Genomic DNA, 19,141 nt, shown 5'->3' with positions numbered 1-19,141 from the left:
TTGTTTCATTACACCTCAGTTTGTTAAAGATTGCCACAGAAACTACCTTGAGCATTACCAAGATAATAAAAATCTAGTTTCTAAGGGTAATGATTGAAGGAGCAGCCTAACACTCAGCCCACTCAAACACCTCATTCACAACCATGCTTTTAATTTTTTTTGGCTTAAAATCAAATTAGTAATCAAATAAAACCAAATAATAGTAATAGTGACTATTAACTTGGAGTTCTAAGCTTTTCGCTTTTTATACTATGACCTTATCGTACCTCCCTCGCCGCCCTGGTCTTCAGTTCTGGCTCCCAAACCCATCTGAAGTATCATTGAGTTCTTCCTCTCTCACCCTTCCATCCATCCTTTCCTAGTCACTCATCCAACCTGCAAAGCCAACCTGCCAGTGCTCCAAAACTGTTTCCTGCCTCATTCCAGTAACACTGGGGTACCCAAAGTAATCAGTAAACATTAAGATGGCATTTGTGCCTATCAAATGCAAAGTAAACATGAAAGCATTCACCATGCCAACAAGTTAGACCACTGAGTACTGTTCTGCTGATGACATGATTTATTACTACTAAGGTTTTACTGAAGGGGTTGGAGCAGTACAAAACTTGTGGATATCCCCTTATTCATGCATGTAATACGGGGTGCTGGAAGAGGGAAAAAATGATGCTTGCCCTTTCTCCTCTATGCATTATCATTGATTCCAATCCTCGATTAATTTTCTGCTTTGAGCAATGCAGAAATCAGATGCTATTATGAAAGACAGTCATAAAAATACCAAATAATATTAAAACACCTTAAGTGTTTCTCAAAGAGTGTGCTTGAGGGTCTAAAAAAATATTTAGATTTCCTTGTAACAAAAAAAAAAAGGTTTTTGACATTAACACATGTCCACCCAGAGATGGACTGCAAATTAACACTGCGTGAACTAGAAAATGCTGAACTGATGACAAGTTTCCCAGGTAAAGATCAAACTGGCCTTTGAAACACCAAACAGGAGACAAGTATGGTACAACTTCCTACAACTGGCTAAACAACAAAAGAGACTTCTGAGTTGTCAGACATTGCTGATAAGTAAATCCTCTGGAGGTGCGATAACTATCATCTCATTTAGGTATCAGAGTGACTTATAATACCATCAGTTAGAAAGGGTATGTGAACAGACACAATTCTCAAGCTACAACAAGACTAGGATACAGTCTGACCAAGGAATCACAGCAAGACTTCTTTTTAGAGATACAAGGCTTTTGTGCTCATGCTCTTCCCATCCCTCAAGCAATATAAATGAAGCCTGTCTTAGGTCTTCAAAATTTTCAGATGAGAAAGATTTTTTCCCCTATCATATTATTTCCCTTTTTAAAATACACTCTGCTTTAAATAGGCAATTTACAAATTTGCTGACCACTTAATTTTGCAGTTTGAGATGAATGGAGGTTTTCCAACTTTTAATGAAAAATACTGAAAAGAAAATGTTTTTGGAGCTTAATTCATGGAGCTTAATAGTCTTTAGCAAAGCATTAGACAGAAATGCCACAAGGTATCGCAGGAACAGGTTTGACAGGTAAAGCCAAAGAGAAGCTGGGAGAGATATGGATAACAGTCTAGTAAACAACTACTGGTAGGCTTAATAGCAGAAAACACTATAAAGCGGAACTGCGAGTGAAGGCACACATGTGCAAAGCAAGAGGAAGCATAAGAAATAAAATAGTTAAGTTGCAGATGAACTTCTACTGCATGCTTGCACATGTGAAGTCTAGAGTCCGCTGAGACCAGCCAATAAGAAATTCGATTCAAAATTAGCAGCAGAAAATCTTGCATGCAAGAAGTGTGCGGAAGCACAAGAAGACATCTAATAAAGTCTACGTGCAAGTGCAACTCAATATGTGGCAGGTAGGGACCAGAAAATGCAATGTCTCTCTCTCCAGGACAGTTTCTACTGGGATTTCTGTAATAGTCACAGATTAAAGATAACCTGTTGGCAGAAACTACAGGAAGCTAGAGAAACAGTTCCTTCTCCTATTCTCATCTTTTATAACTGTTTCCAAGGACAGAGAGGGTAAATGTCCATTCCATTTCACCAGCTAGCATGATCCTTAGTATTTATAATTCAGACATCAATGTAATATGTTAAAGAAATCTCACTGTTGTCAGAAGTGAGAAATGTAATGAAACCTGAATGTCTGAAAGTGAAATTGAAGAAAAATCTGAGGTTAAAATGAAGTTACACAAATGAAGGTATTTTGAAACATGCAGTGAGAATTGTGCTTATATTTTGAGCAGCAAATTAATTTTTTTTACAAAATTAACTTAAAGGCTGCAATATGATAAACCCTGACTTCGAAATTTTAGTACGTGATTCTACTCTGTGAAGAATTATGTGAAGTAAACCAAACGCAAGAACTACAGTCATGCAACACATGGATTGTTACACTTGTTGGTTGAACAGGTCATTTAAGGATGTTGAATTCAACTCATCCTAATAAAAATTTGATTGTTGATACAGAACATAGTTAATATTTTCTTACTATAATGACAAAATATCAATTTACTAATGTATGTTGCAAATGCAGTTAGTTTGAATGAAAAATAGCATATTTTAACTGGAGTACTTAAAAAGTACTGTGTATAAGAACACTCTGGTGTTCCAAAAAGTTTCTCCACAAAGGCACAATACACCAGCACAGATACATAGCTGTTTCTTCAAATGCTGATTCTTTTTTGTGCAGTCCCGTGTTTATGTGGTCTCCTCCTCCTTTTTTTTTTTTCCCCCCTTCACCCATCCCAGATGAGCTTCTGCAGCTCAGTTCTTCCAGGACATAGAAAAGAGACCCAGCTCTACTTTATACTTACCTGCCAGAAAGGAAAAGAAAAAGAAAAAAAAAAAAAGAAAAAATATCACTTTGCCGCTGCAATTGCTAGCACTTAAAGGTAAGTTACATTTTCACCAGCTAATGTCGGCACTCTCACCAACACTGAACCCCCTGTGCACTCTAAACTGCAACCTGAGAAACACTGCAAGAAAATGAAATACAATGGCATACAATGCAAGAATGTGCAGGCTGTAAGACACGTAAGGCTTCAGCCTGTACCCTCTCCTCCTACTCCAGTAGCTAGATGCAAATAACTAGCTAGTGTAATATATCTGTGACTGTGTCATGAACAGTTAAACAACTGGCATTTTGTAACAAAAAAAGCACAATTGACAAGTCCTTTAGCAACTTTATTTGCCAATGCAGAACACTTTTTTTTTCTTCTTAATATTATGACATTTATTTCCTATATGCAATAGAACTGCAAAGGCATCATTGTTTCCTTCCTGTTCACATACAAAGACTAACTGGCACGTTATATCCCTGCATCAAAATACCAGAATTTGGCCTTACTAAAGTATAAAAAGACAGACAATTCCTAAACACAGGACATCAATAGTTTGAGATCTGTTGGAGTTCAAAATCATCTACATCTAGTAAGATAATTCTGAAGGCATCCATTTAAGTGTTAGAAGAAATCTAAAGGGTTACAGAGATTTCAAACCAAACTATTTTGCACACTTCAGTCAAAAAGTAATTGCTTATTTCTCAAAAACAAAAAAAAAAAAGAAAAGATTTCTACTATATCCAGACGTTTTTAAGATGTAAATGCATTTGTCATCTTTCATGTAAGCAGGGTGCTGGTGCCCCAAATTAAACAAAAGAAGAAAAGTTAGAGTTGACAAGTATGTCACTCTGTAACTACAAATTAAATATGCCTTTTGATATTTCATTTTTAACTGTTGAGTACCTTTTCATCAGGCTATTGCCATTAGAAGTTTTTTATTAGATTTTTAAATTAGACAAATAACAGATAAGAGATGTGACAAGTATATCAAATCTGATTTAGCAGATCTGACGCACTTAATCTTTTACTGTAAGAGTGGCATTTGATATATTTGAAATGTTTCAAACAATGCTCCCTTAACATGCCAAATAAGAAGAAACTCAGACTTAACTCTACTATATTCAATTTATGCCAAGTACAGAATGAATATCTAAAAAACACAATCAACTTTCAGTTGAAAGTGCGAAATCACCTGAAACCTTCAATGCAATGTGAAATTTTAAATACTACAAAAAAAACCAAACCCACCCAATATCTGACAACACCTGTGAAACACAGAAGACACGTATTTTAAAAAGATCGTTAGACTAGCCTCTGCAACTCTGTATGCTGTAAACTTTGAGTGAATGTTGGCTAGACTGCACAGCAGCCAACATTTCAAAAATAATTTATGAAGAAAGATCACCATATCTGAATTCCTCAGAAAAATAAATGAACACCCACTTTTTGTGTAGTAAACAAATCCACACTTACTATAGTCTCAAATTTATGTAGTATTTGTATATGTAAACAAGTAAAATATAATGAAATTTACCACATTATTAAAAATAATTTTACATTTGCATGCAAAAGCTCACATTAATAATCTAAAAGATTGAATGCCCACATACTACAACTACTTTTGCTTGTACTGCACAAACTTCAATACACAAAAATCTTTTCTATCCGAATTCAGACTAACACAACCACCTCGTTCACCCTCCAAAAGACTATAGGCTTGGAATCCAGAAGAGATCACAGAGCCTAATTTTGTCAGGTGACCAAGACAAAATAAATGCATTTAAAATAGAATTTTAAAAAAACAACAAAAACACAGCCTACTACCAAGAGAGAGAAAAATGAACACAAATGGAAAAACCTTGTATGCTGAACAAGCAGATTGACCAGTATACACAAAAAAAATAAATCTAAAACCATACATGGCAACTGATTAACATTATGTTTCCCATTATTCCTTTCATCTCTTTTAATTCTGTTAATATTGTAGATTAAATTAGAACAATATTTCAAACAAGAAAAAAGAACCAAACTAGATTTCATTGTTGTTGCACGTTAAAATTCAAGTCTTTGTTGTAAAGACTCAGAAGCCGACATTGAAACTAAAATGAAAATTTAAATGAAAGTTGTTTATTAACAATAAATCTAATTAAGTTAATAATACTGCCTTCTAACACCAGCAGTCACACCTTAGATCAAAATAAAGGGGCAAATGTATAATTACATTGTGCACAAGTTCTTTCTGACATTCAGAACTTTCATATTGAAAAAAGCATGTATGTTGAAAAACTAAACAATAAAAGTTTTAGCACATAGGCTAAATTAAAATTTGCCCCATGCAAACAATTTGCCCTTCCTTATATTTAAAACTGTAACAAAAAACATATGTATAGGTAAATATCTGATAATTACAGGACAATTGCCTAAGTGAGCAAGGCATATGCTTTTTCCACACTGACAGAAACATGGTACAAAACTTTAACATTACATATTTTTCAAAGCTTGCTCAAAAGGCAGGCTTCTTAATTTTATTCTAATTTCTTCTTCAGAACTGTTCATTTATTATAGTTCTTCTAATTCTTCTATTTTTCCCTTCTATTTCTCCATGAATTACATGATGCAAGGAAGTATTGTCCCCAGTACTTACAGACAGATGACTGCAAAGTTGCCAATGACAAACAGATTGTCAAGGTTTTTGGGATAAGATTTTTCTGAATATTCTATACACTGCAAGGCTTTAGGTAGTCAAATTAAACACGAATGTTCAAATTGACAGGAGTCAAAGAAGGCATTTTAAAGACAAAAATGTTTAAGTGAGTTATTAACATGACATAGAAAACCCTGCGGAGGCAGGGACAGAATCCTGCCTCCACTTTTTTTCCCCTCCCGGATTATGTTTCACTCACTTCTCAAACTCTGTAACAGCTGAGGATAGATCTTTGCCTGTAACAGCTCCACTTAATACAAACCCCAGTTTTATCTCCAAAACAGCCTCCATTTCATGAAGCAAGTCAAGTGTACCCGTGTGGGAAAAACTGTTATTATTTAAAGACTGGATTATAGTTGATTGTCTTTGTGTAGTTTTTTCTGTATATAATTTTTACTGACATTGAAAAGAAAGCAAACAAAAAACCAGAATGGAAACCAGAAAATTCTCCTACTGTATTGGTCTATATGGCTCAACAACAGAATTGGCCATACATACATGTAACTTCTGTACAGCAGATTTATACGGATTTGAGTCATTTGGCTGATGTTGTAGACCTTGACTTTTGTAGCCTTGATTCTAAAAAAGAAAAGACATTGATGGCATTGGCAAGGCAAAACATTTAGGCCATTGTTGTGTTTCTCAGTGGTACTGCCTACATACAGCATGTAGCTTGCCTGTAGTGTTACCATAAGTATATAGTAATATATACATAACTTTTGCCAGCTGTGCAAAGAAAGTGATCAGTAACATTAATAGGCTGTCATCCCTAGAGGACAAAAGTGCAAGGTCGAGGGGATTTCTTCAACTACACTGCAGCTTCTGGTAAGCCTAATGATCTAGTGAGTATCAGACCTCTCTGTCCTTTTATTTGCACTTCAAGTCTGTCTCTTGTTTTTATAACCCCTTTCAATCCATTTCTGTGTTAATTCTATTTCTAAAGCCTACCCTAATTTACGTTTCTACCTTGCTCATCCAGTTCTGGTTTCCCCCTTTGTCCCACCTTCGTTCCTTGCTTGATACCAGTCTTCATCACAGGCTTTTCGTTCCATTCTCCTCCCTCCCTTGCAGTTACCTTATTTTCTACCAGCATTGGTATCCTCCCCATGAACAATTCCATCTACCCAAAAGCATTATCCTCCCGATAGTCCAGATCAGGTGTTCTCTGCATTTTATTCAGGCTTCCAGCTTCTTCATTCTGCTCGGTAACAGCAGGGGGAGCATCAAGAAAGGAATACTTGCTAGTACTCGACCAGTACAATTGTTCAAAAACAGCTGCAGTCTTGACACTCTGGGCTGGACTAGCAACACGGGAAATTCATCAGCAGAAAATTCTTCATGTTATTCCTAACCAGTTCCCAAGTATTTTCATACTCACATTTTTCCAAAATGTCCTTTGCAAAAGATATATCTGTGGCATCAACATGCCCCGACTCTCGTCAAATTTTCAATTGCCAGATGGAATGCTTGAAAGTTTCAGACTGCATCAGGGAAATTATTTGCCTTTTACCTCATCTTTTAAATATGGGCAAATTGATGTCTTTGCCCTCTTCTTTCCTTTCAAAAAAAGAACTGTTCTTGTCAAAATTTGCCTTTTTACTATCACCGGTACTATTTGAAAGCTAATGCAGAAACACCAGATGAAAAAACTTCAGGCCAAAATATTACATCTCGGCATCAGGTACAGTTGTATCCATTAAGGAACATCGAGTAACTTTAATTATGCAACACTACACATCACTGATAGTACCACTCAGGAACGCAACTGAGGCCTACATGTTTTGCCTTGCCAATGCCATCAACTTTTTTTCCTTTTTTAAATTTAAGGCTACAAAAGTCAAGATCTAAACCAGGCAAATAAATCAAATCTTTAAATTTTGCAGTCATAAAGGTTACTGAAGAACAGATAATAATTTCTACTATACAAATAATTTTTTTCTCAACAAATTAATGTGTTGATCTTTAACAAAACCTTGCGTGAACCGTGTGTTTGACTCAGTGTGACCCACTCCCAGTCATCTGTATGCTATTTTAGTTTAATAGATACCTTTCATGCTGTACTTGGAGATGAACTCTAAAGCAGAGCTTTGTTTGTTTTAGCTTTTTCTAAGAGGAAGATGAAAACATAGTACGTCTACTGCAGTACTAACTGCATCTTTTAGATTACATAAGGGTATATTTTCGCAACTATAATCTTGTACAATTTAATGTTGTTTGTAAACACTAGTTTATTGGAAAAAATCAATTATATGCTTGCTGAGTGGTTTTTTTCTTTTTTTTTTTTTTTTTTGATTGAATACTGGAAAAAGTCAGATTCTCATATGCCCCATGAAGAGGTGGTTTTTTTTTTTTTTCCCCCCAGTCCTTTTCAATAATGAAGTTCATCTATCTCCTCCAAGAGGGAGGCCTTCCCAGTCACTTACTAATTTTATCTTCAGAGCACCAAATATTTTCAGGGTCAACGAACCATTACTCTAAGTAGACAAACTGAAGGTACTCAAAGTTACTCTTTTATATCAATAGTCAACAGGGTACATTTGACAGAATTTATCCATCAGAAAGACAGTTCATCAAGGTGGAGAAGCACGGAAGAAGTGACTACATGTTCCTTCTTAACATGTCTAGCTTGGGGATTAACAAAAAAAACCCAAACAACTTTTTTACTACTTTAAATTGGCACCTCTTGGCCAACACTATGATACATAACCCTGAAGAGGAGTCTCTAATATTCACCATCTTCACTTTGATTTTTGCCAAAAAATTGCAGAGAAAATATGTAAAAGCAACAATAAATTGGACAAGCAGCAGACTAAGGCACACCTCTAACAGAAATTCAATAGTCCCTTTAAACAAAAAAATATTACAGAAGAATCCTAAAGGCAACGTGAGTCTAGTAAGTAGATCCCAATGCACTAGATCAAGAAATGAGCATATAAAAAGCTGACACAACAACTTCTTTCTCTTTGTTAGCTGGTGGGAATGCAAACATGCCAAGCAAAAACATACTTCAAACATGATGCGAAGTTATGTATTATTCAGATATAAATTTGAATGTGCAAGATTAAAATCTAAGTTATTTCCACTATAAACTGTATTAGAGCATATATTCTGAGCACAAAAATATTAGCAAAAGATAGAAGAGACACTTTTCTCTAAAGTAAAGTAATAAACCCTAAAATCTTTTTGTTTTTAAGGCTTGGCGAGCAAGCACTGCAGTTCTTGATTCACAGATTACAAGTGTGCTTCTTCTAATTACCTCCCTATCAAATTTTAAAGTACCACAAAATTTCTACTAAGCTTGCCATATACAACTATGAAACAATCAAAACAAGAAAGTACAGATTGTCATGTCAATCACTGATTTACTGAAAATTAATACAAGATCTCCTACAAAATGCCATGTACTATGTTACTGCAACTAATTTCTACTTGGTATTAACCAGACATTAATGTGATAAGTAATTTAGATGTATTAGTTTTAGATATGACAAATTAGTTGTTCAAAGGACCTAAATGTTAAGATGCACACAATATTTACTACTTAAAAAAAAAAAGACAAGACTCATTTATATTATGCTTCCTTAAAACACAGGCTCTTGAAGCACCTAAATAATGACTAACATCTCAGTCATTCTAAATACCTTATGCCTGTCCTTCTTCGATGGTTTAACATTCTTTGCTGAACTACTGTTATAGTATGCATTTTCTCATAATTTTACCTTTTCAGAACTGTAATTACATCTATTACAAAAGCAGCCAGATTCTTTGGAAAAAATCCCAAACAATCTCAATGAATTTCATAAGAAAATAGCAAAGATGTCTTTCATAATTCTTTCTATTATATATAAGCAATGAAGCAAAATAATCACAAAAAACAAGTATTAAAGAGATTATCAATGATAAAAGCTGCTTTAATCATTTGGGGGTATTTGAAAAATGATTTAGGAATTAAGTAAAGTCTGTGAGAAAGAACTTATAATAAGAACTTGTCAAAAGTTAAAAACACAGACTAGAAAAAAGTTTTTAATTGTACAGTATATTTTAGCTCCTATCAATCACTGTTAAAATAATTTCAGAGTTTAATAAGCAGATATTTACCTGCTGGAACAAGACAATCTTTCCAATCAAAATATCCTGCATAAATGCCAGGTTCTAATGACCCAACTATCGGATCTGCCTTGAATTCAATGTACATTTCAAACAGTCTTTGATCCAGCTCTTTCAAGGATTCCATACTAACCTAAAAAACAAAAGAAAACAAAAAAAAAAAAAAAGAGAAAGAACATAATAAATAGTCATTAATTACAAGAATTAAGTCACATACCCAAAAAAATTTACCTTGTCTTCTTTAATTTTCGGTAGAGTAGCAATTATGTGCGCATTTCAGTTCATAATTGCATATACAAAAACCTAGGAACTTCCATATTACCTGTCTATCCTACCCAGTATAATTTTTTTTTTTTCCCTGATTGCGCTCAGCAACAGACTTTTTTGGGAGAAGTCCAAGGAATGCCAAAGCAGGCAGATCACTCAGTAATTGTCTAATGGCATGATTTTTTTTTTCTGCATGTCAGGAGGTCTTGATCCTGCACCAAGTAAACAACTGAATTTTGTCAATGCTTTAAAATATGCCCATAATAATTTCCATCCTGAAACATGAAGATTTTCATATAATACTTAAGATCTACCAATTGTAATATTACAATTTCTCACCATCTGCTCTATATTTGAAAAATACACAGATTTATTTAGGAGTCTCTGCCTTCTGAAACTGTACATGTGAACTTTCCCGCTCTACTTCAAGGCATATCTGTACAACAGATGCATAAGCTGCAGCTCACCAACATCTGCAGAATTTTTCTCTTTAACAGTTTTCTATGCAATTTTTAGTAATTCACACAACTTAGCCACACTGAAAGCTAAAGGGATATGCACAGTTTGTTCATAGTATCTGAACAACTTTAAATTTTATACAAGACTTTTTATTAAACATAGGTACCCCGTGTAATTATAGCTTCTAAAAGAATTCTGGAACACAATGTGTATCATAAAATGTTAAAGTAGAAAGTCAGTATCTTAGGATGGTAATGGATGCTAAATGCAAATAAAATATGCTGAAAATATCATGTGACTTCTACTTAAATGTATTCATATTTATAAGTAAGAGCTTAATCAACAGCAAAGTAAAGCTTTTAAACTAGTACTCATTTTCCTCAACCATTAGGGAAAAAAGCATATATATATATATATATAAAAAATAATTTCCAGAAGCAAAGGGGTTTAAAAGTGAGGAAGAAGACAGAGCTCTAGATCAAACTGGGAATCCAGAAGAAAGAAAGAAAAGAATACCACCAACTCCTTATCATTCCTTCCTAAAGATTTAATGCTGCAAGCTGCAGAATAAGGGATGAAGCTTAGTCACTGTAGGGATGTCTCTAAACTGTGTTCTCCTCTGGCATGCCTATTGTTAAGTGAAAAGGGAATTGCAATATTTGAGTCATGAATAGACAGACAGATAGGCCTTCAGGAATGAGATCATAAGTGCAAGGGAAAACAGAGGTATTTTTGAGGTTAAAGTTGCTGCCAGATTCAGGAAAGTTGGGATGGTGAAGTTGGTGCTCAGAAACAAGAGACACCACCACTTTCCTGCTTTTCTATCTGATGAACCTCCTTTAATTTGTCACAAGAAGAAGTATATCCCAAAGACAGGATTTTCATGAGGCACTGAGAATTTGGTCCCAGGAAAAGATCAAGGCTATTTTCTTCTTCTTTCCCTTCTACCTGACAGCCTGTTGACACTCAAGACCTGAAAAAGAACACCACACTCAAAAATATAGAGAAATCTCACTCTTTTTCCCCTCACACAGGATCACAGAAATGTAAACCTGGAATGGGTTTCAAGATATTCTTCACTTCAGTTTCTTATGATTAGGGAGAATAATTATCCTTAGACCATTCCTATTTAGGTTTGAGCTAGTGAGAAAAATAAAGCACAAGTTCCAGTGGGAAGTCCCTGCAAGCACGCACCCATTCAAAGAATCTGTGAACCAACTGCTTCAGTTGTCCTTAACAAAGTGTTTTAGAATTAAGTAATTCCACCTTCCACTTCCGCAGTCATTCAATACAAAAGATCATCCGCACATTTAGTACAGGTTTTTTGTTTCATGTGAGTCCTCTTCAACCTGTTTCAAGTTCAATGCACAACTAAGATAATGGTGGGTAACCTTGTTTTTCAGCTGGTGGAAAGATTACAAGAAAGAATGAACAATTCATCTGAATGTTATTTTGAGCCCAGGATAGGGGGGGTGAAGCAGAGTAGAAGTCCTCAACAACTTCAATTGTGTATGCCCATTTTCCTGACTCCCAAGTGGGGTAAATGCTCATAAAAATATACAATTCCCTCACTGTTATCTTTCTGCTGTGAAATTCCCTATAACTACAGTTTTCGATTTTTGTATTAAAGCCATTTTGAGCCTCTATCCTAGTAACTCATCTGCCTCATTTAAGTATCAGAACTGTGGAAACGATCTTATTCAGAAGCTTAATCCATAAGCTAGGATGAATGTTATGGGATACATAATTTTTTTTTCCCACTTGCTAATTGACTAAACTGATGATAAAAAGTTGAATTAAAGAATCTCCACAGAAAAGCACTTAAAAGAGTTATGTAGAAATTAAATATAATTACTGGTGAGTACCATAAGTATGTGCCAAGACAGCATGTGCTAAAGCAGAGTGTAAAGTTTGGCCATTTTATGTAACTTTGTATTTAGCACACTAAGAAAAAAATGGAAATAACAACCATGTAGAATGTAAGGAAATTTTCTTGGTTATCATTTTATGATTTCTGTATTTTCAGAATATTAGATAATAATGATTTCCCTTCTAACAAAGGCAATTTAAAAAAAAAAAACCACCAAACTACAGATAGTTTTTACCAGTGTACACTACAACATTCACTTTAAAACTCAATTTATAAAGCTAACAGAATATAAAAGTATAGTTTTGTTTGTCTTCTCAGATAAAATCAAATTCTGTTTTTCAAAAATTTTTTCAATTCTTTATCGCAAATTTTTTATCTAATAAATAGTTAAATAAACTTACAGAAGTTTAGGTGACAGAACAAAAAACTGAAACAAACAACCAACCCCTCTAAACCTCTGTGAGCTTCTAGCCTCTCTTAAAATTAATGAAGGGTTCAAAAATTGCCCTCTTAAAATTACTATTTAACTATCCAAATCCTCCCAGCTAGCATTACTGATTGATGTGTCCCATATATGCAGTACTGCACCAGTCAGCGCTTTCAAAGGGTTAACACAGACTTGAAATTAATCTGTGACTTCAACGTTTGAATTTTGTCATTTATAAACCTACCAGACTTTTAATGGCAATACTTTGCTATGGCTGTACAAGACAGAGTGTTGAATACATACATAACAGATGTCTTATTTGCTTATATAGACAACACTAACTGTACCTAGCTCAACTCTCAGTTGTGTCAGCAGCAAAGAATGGCAATATCCAGACTAATTTTGTATACTCTATTAACCATACAAATCATACCAACCCCATTTAAATGCTATTCAAAATTACTTCAGCCACAGAAATTCAAACAACATTCAGGCAGAATGGGACTAAGGATGTACTACATAGTAGAAACATCAGTTCGAGTGAAATACTGTACTCTGTACTGGAAAAGATAACATTTTACTTCCAACCAACAAATGTTTCTGGAAATAAACTAGCTTTATGGTCCTAAGGATTAAGTCATAACATTTCTCATAAAAAATGATTAATCTTTACAAAAAGGCAGGAAAATGAGACAGCTACTGCCGCCCACTTTGACATTTTCGTTCTTTGAAAAAAAAAAAAAAAAAACCAAAACAAAAAAAACACACAACACAACAAAAAAACCTGAACTAGTTTATGAACAACAGCTATCAGTAACGCAGATTGCCAGATGAAATAATTAATCAAGTATATTTCTGAGATAACGATCTTTTACTCTCTGCATTAAGAAAACACAGTGACATTAAACAGTTTTACTAAGAAATCTGATAAGCTTTGACATTGAACACACAAGTCCTGAAGAAGAGGTCACATTTTCTATACCAGCTATTTAAGCCTTATAGGAACACATACAACCATATCATTATTGTTGTTGTGTCCAACTGACGCTTGGAGTCCCACTCATTTGTAGAAGGCTCACCCAAGAGTTCTTTTGGCCATTTCAACACTTGCACTTAATTTCCACAGAAAGTAAAACAAATAAAAATTGTTTCCTTCAAGCAATGATACTTCATTCCAGTGCTTTCACTTACTTGAGTTATTTTTTCAACACCTTGAAAGCCATGTTTCTCAAAATGTTCAGCTATATTTAGGAAGGTATGACGTTCCAGATAACGGCAGTTACTGAGTGCAATTAAAAGTCTCTGTTCCTAGAAATTTGTTTTAAGAGAAGAGAGAGTATAATAGTTAGAAAAAAGGAATATCAGCATGACCAATACTGCAAATGTATAGTATTTTATTGACTGTGTGTGATAAACATGCTGATAAATAAAGTGGAGTCTACAAATATTTTTGTCAATAAAACACCAAGAACTGAGTGAATATCAGGTATGATGATTGAACATGCATGCTTTTTCTTATAGGATCTGGAGCATTCACTGGAATAGCTGTGACTAATACAGAATCGTGGTTAAGACTTCTTTACAAAAATTAGGTTTGAACAGCTTTCCAGGAAGCTGCTTCTGGCTTTTACTTTGTTTCAAGAAATATGCTAAGAATTATGACCATCACAAAATTAACTGAAGATCATCTTCACTTTCACACGAAGCTGGCTAAAATAAGGGAAGCAAAACAGTTACTGAACGAATGCACTCACCCATTCTACAATACTAGAAGGTTCAGAAGTACACAATATAATTTCAGCAGTTAATTTGAAAAAATTCTAGGTGGTTATAACTTATCTCTGTTCTTCAATGGTTTTTTTAATTACAAGAAGGTCAAATACATTCTGGAGTTGAGATAACCAGAACTGCCTTTCCCCGACCTTGGTGCAACAATGTGTAGCTTCCAAAGAGACAAAGAACCAAAGACGACAGAGCTACTATTTAAATAGATTTGTTCTTCCCTCTTCCCCTCTCCTTCTCCCAGTGGGAAAACATTTTTCTACTTCAGATGGAAGTTCAAAATCAACACCAGCAAATATTTTGAAAACAAAATTATTTGGCAATAAAGTCATCGTAATAGTGCAGATCTGATTAAAAATGGTGTTGGTTTTCAGACCCAGAAGAACTCCTGACAGTTTTCTATTCCAGTAATATGATGACTAGTATTGAGATGTGCAGTTGCCTACTACTTTAAATTATAATCAGTTGGTATACAGACTATTAAAAAAAATGAGAATTTTAAGAATACAGTGACAAATCTTACTCCGGTCACTCACTTTCTCTGTTCTCATTACTCAATCAGGAAAGAGAAGATAAAGTGTTCTGTGATTTACAGAAAAAAATTAATGAGATACCATGGAAACCATACATTGTCTAAAACTGTTGATTTCTTTTTTATTTACACATTCATACCTATGACATATACTAGGAAGTCACAGCCCCAAAAAGTTACTTAGTCAACAATTAATATCAAAATCTATGTGTTGCAAGAATAAAATGATATAAAGAACTAATTATTAGTCTGCGATTCAGAAACTTGGCCTGATTTGGCAATCTGTGATTCTTTATTGTAGCAGGAATGCTTATTGCTCTTGTAAATGAGGCAAAGCTGGGCTTCTGACAAAATTTAAAACCTGTACTAAGGAATATTAACTTCACAAGAGGTTCTCACTAGGTTTCTTGCAGGGAACAACCACATTTTTTCATCAGCCACTGGACTAGAAGACAAGTACATTAACCAAAGTCAAAGTGTCAAGAATATTAAAAAAACTTTTTTCCAATTTCCTAAAAAACAAAACCAAATCCAAACAAGCCAAACAAATAATCAATACTTACTCTCGGTAAACTAATTTTTTTGGGAAAAACTACATTACTGAATATCTGTATCTCCATGGGTTTTAAAAAGTAACTAATAATCAGACCAGTTCTTATAATTTGAAACAAGATGATAAATCAAAAGTCAAATCCTCAGCTGTCTTAACACCAGTGTTATTTTCACTGATTTCAATGATGCCATTTTAGTTTCTGAGAAGGACCTGCTTTCAAATAACGTCTTCATTAGTTACCTTAAGATGGTATACTAAGATATCATAAACAAACACTGCTTTTAAAAAGAGCCTTATATCCTTGTATTTTCTTACGCTTATATACATATGTATCTAGGAAATGCCTCTAGAATACAGAATTGCTCTCTAAAAAAGGAAAACAAAAACCTGAAACACTTAATAAAAAAAAAAATGGACCACATTCCCGTAACTTTGAGAAATATTAAGTTTCACATCAGCTTTTAGAAATAGAAGCCAAACTTACTGAAGAAAGACTTGAGTCTTCATGAATGCTTCCAAACAAATCTGGAGATGAAACATCAACTGAAAGACTAGAAATATTGTTTAAAAAGTGAGTAGTATAGTGCTTTTGATCATCTGATACATGGTGGATTCAAATGAACAGTTGGAACAGAAGACTGGAATCTTGTTTCAAGCCCCCTCACACCAGATAATAAAGCAGCCCCCATTGCTCAGTTTTTCTAAGATGTCCACAAAGCCTGCAAGAGCTTTGTGGACAGACAGTACTATTCTAGCTACAGACCTTTCCTTCTTAAAGCATTTAGAATTTTCTATAATTTCTCTGGTTTGCCACAGGTTCCGTTTTGTTTTTACACCTATCCAGCCAACAGAGTCATCCAAATAGCAAAAAAAAGTGGCATTAGGAACACAGTTAATTTGCCTTTTTCTAATGCATGTTGCAGGTACCAATATTTGCCAAGTCACTGGCTTTTCACAAAGAAATGATTGGTACTCTTGGAAACTCAGGCTATTCTGACTTGTTTTGGTCTCTAAAATAAGTGGCTCATGAGCAATTATCGAACAAACAAACCTTCAAGAATTTAGCAGAAATACCAATAGAACCAGTCAAAATAGAAGGGAAGAAAAGAAAGGCAGGGGCTGTTTCTCCATGACTAGACATTACTTAGTGACAAGGACAACTCATTCCATGTAAGGTCATGTCAAAAACAACATACCTGCTTCTCCAGCACACAACTCCTGTCACTGAATAAAATGGTATAAGTAATACCATATTCACTATCTTGTACAATATTTATTACATGATGTCACTCAATTGTTTGGCATAAAAAGTATCTGCTCTTATTTCAAAGCATCACTAACAGAGGCAAAAGTATTCACAAGTAATATGAAATACCAGAGAGGATAAAACCACACCACCACTGAAATTTGAGACTTGCACCCACAATTTTAGAATACTACACCTAGGTCCTATTTATTTTACTTACTGTGCTGTATCTATGTCACCATCAGGTTTGGTGCTCAGTTGTTCCAAACAGTCTATAAAGACCTAGGAAACAATAAAGCAAGATCTACATTTTCTGCCAGAACTAAAAAAAAAAAATAAAAATTCTTAAATTCACTTTTACTACAGTCAATAGAAGCAGGACAATCATCATTTCTTTGTCTTAAACCTTACATAAATACAGTAACATGTTAGTTACACCTTTTGAATGCATATTTTTAATTTTATCTGCATCACAGTTTACTTGTAGCAAAACACGGGAGTTTTTAATCCTGCTAAGTGATTCTCATCATGCATGGCTAAAATTATGCAGTGATAATTTGCTGATTTGCAAAGAAGGCATTGTTAATAGTTTTCAAGTGTTCAATCTGAACAGTTGGTCCCAAGTAAACATCACAGAAGCATCACTAAAATCCATTTTTTGCTTTGGCTCATGATTTCTTATTGAAGAGGACTATAAAAATGGTTCAAAAGCCTAAAGCATGCTATTATCTAATTTCAAATATGTTTAAAAAAAAAAAATCAGATTTTGTTACAAAGAATATTGGGTTGATACAAAAATCAAAAGCTAGATCTTCAGCTGATGAAAAACAGCATTGCTCCTTTTACTGCAGTATATCGATGTTAGATGACATCAGCTCAGCAAGTGTCTCTCAATCATCAGTAAAATCTTGAACAGTCACAATCAGTAAAATACTTGAATACGTCACTCACTCTCTGAGGATCTGATATCATCAGATTCAGCTAGTAAGCTCTACATACTTTTAAAGTCAAACATTTCTCAGTATCCCAGAGTGTATCAGAGGAATAACACAGTCATCAACTTAAGCTGCCTTTTGGGAGGTTGGCAGGGTACAAAAGCACACATTTTTCACAAAGCACACTTGTGTTCACAATTTCATACTTAAAAGCGCTCGAGTTACCTGCATGATCCCAATGCTTAGTCGGCACACATCCTCCTGTGTTTTCTGCTGCTGGAAAACCTGAAGATGCAAGCATATTATTTCAGCAGAACAGCTTCACGTGGCCTTATTCTCAAGGAAGGCCTGAGAAATCTATCCCTAAAGAGATGACACAGTTACAGGAATGGCTGCTGGGACACAGTGTTTTCTCATGGATCAATTTCAATTTTTCCCCACCCTAAAAACGGGGAGAGAGAATACAAGTCCCAATAAAGTTTGACAAGCATGAGGAGATAACACACTGAAAGAAGTCCTAGTACCTAGTACATGTGATATGTATCATTGTTGGCTAATGGAAGTGCAGCAGAAGCTCCCAGGATATTCAAAGATCTTTGCACCCTAACAAGAAGGATTCACCATGCACTGCAGATTCTTTTGAATAACGTTCATTAAGAAACTAGACAAGCTAGCTGTAAAAATTAAAATAAGGGAGGAGAGAGAAACAATATCCATACAGAGGGGCCCAAGGGACTTTGGAAAAGTGTTAAACTTCTTTAGATCACTGAAACCTGAAAGAAAACATCAGTATCACAGTCAATCAAGGCCTCAAGGTACTAAGTAGATGGGGACAATCAGGACTCCTGATTTATAATAAAGTTTACAGAAGTAAAAAGCTGAATTTAAGTTCTGCAGGTAGTTTGGATGCAACAGTGAGTTAAGAGTAAATCCTAGGAATGCCCCCCCCCCTTTTTTTTTCATGTAAATAAATTCACATCTACTGCTATCTGAAAATTACATTAGTAGCATTTTTTCAAAAGAACAGCTTTAAAGATTTAAATATAGGTCCAGTCTGCCCCATACACACACAACTACCCCTAACAAAGGAAACACAAACAGAACTCTAAAAGCTAGCAGCAGTGAAAAGGGTGTCCATGGAAAAAAATAAAGAGGAAAGTTATACCACTGTATCATTCTCTGAAAGTTCTTGTTCTGAAACCCAATAGTAATTTACATTAAAAAAAAAGAAAATAAAAGCATAAATCAAAACTTACGCTGGCCTCTCCAGGTTTGCAGTCCAGCACAGTTTTAAGAGATTGCAAGGAACGGATAATGCACTGTTCAAACTGGGATGGCTGAAAGGCAAATGACTTGTTAGCTTTAGATGTCAAATGTATACTACA

General features: G+C 34.7%; 1 protein-coding gene across 1 annotated transcript in view; it reads right to left on the bottom strand.

Moving 5' to 3' along the window:
• Nucleotides 1-19,141, bottom strand: part of EXOC2 (exocyst complex component 2) — a 132,467-nt gene that overhangs the window by 25,857 nt on the left and 87,469 nt on the right. Inside the window, exons 18-23 of the mRNA XM_050892365.1 lie at nucleotides 19,013-19,093; nucleotides 17,982-18,041; nucleotides 17,042-17,103; nucleotides 16,060-16,126; nucleotides 13,900-14,016; nucleotides 9,677-9,818 (exon numbers count right to left, since the gene is read on the bottom strand). Coding sequence (XP_050748322.1) covers nucleotides 9,677-9,818; nucleotides 13,900-14,016; nucleotides 16,060-16,126; nucleotides 17,042-17,103; nucleotides 17,982-18,041; nucleotides 19,013-19,093 — 529 coding nt within the window. The remainder of the gene's footprint in view (nucleotides 1-9,676; nucleotides 9,819-13,899; nucleotides 14,017-16,059; nucleotides 16,127-17,041; nucleotides 17,104-17,981; nucleotides 18,042-19,012; nucleotides 19,094-19,141) is intronic.

This window comes from Gymnogyps californianus, chromosome 2, assembly GCF_018139145.2.
Source record: "Gymnogyps californianus isolate 813 chromosome 2, ASM1813914v2, whole genome shotgun sequence".
Taxonomy (NCBI): domain Eukaryota; kingdom Metazoa; phylum Chordata; class Aves; order Accipitriformes; family Cathartidae; genus Gymnogyps; species Gymnogyps californianus.
Note: the sequence above shows the minus strand (reverse complement) of the source record. Positions and strands in the feature narration are given on the sequence as shown.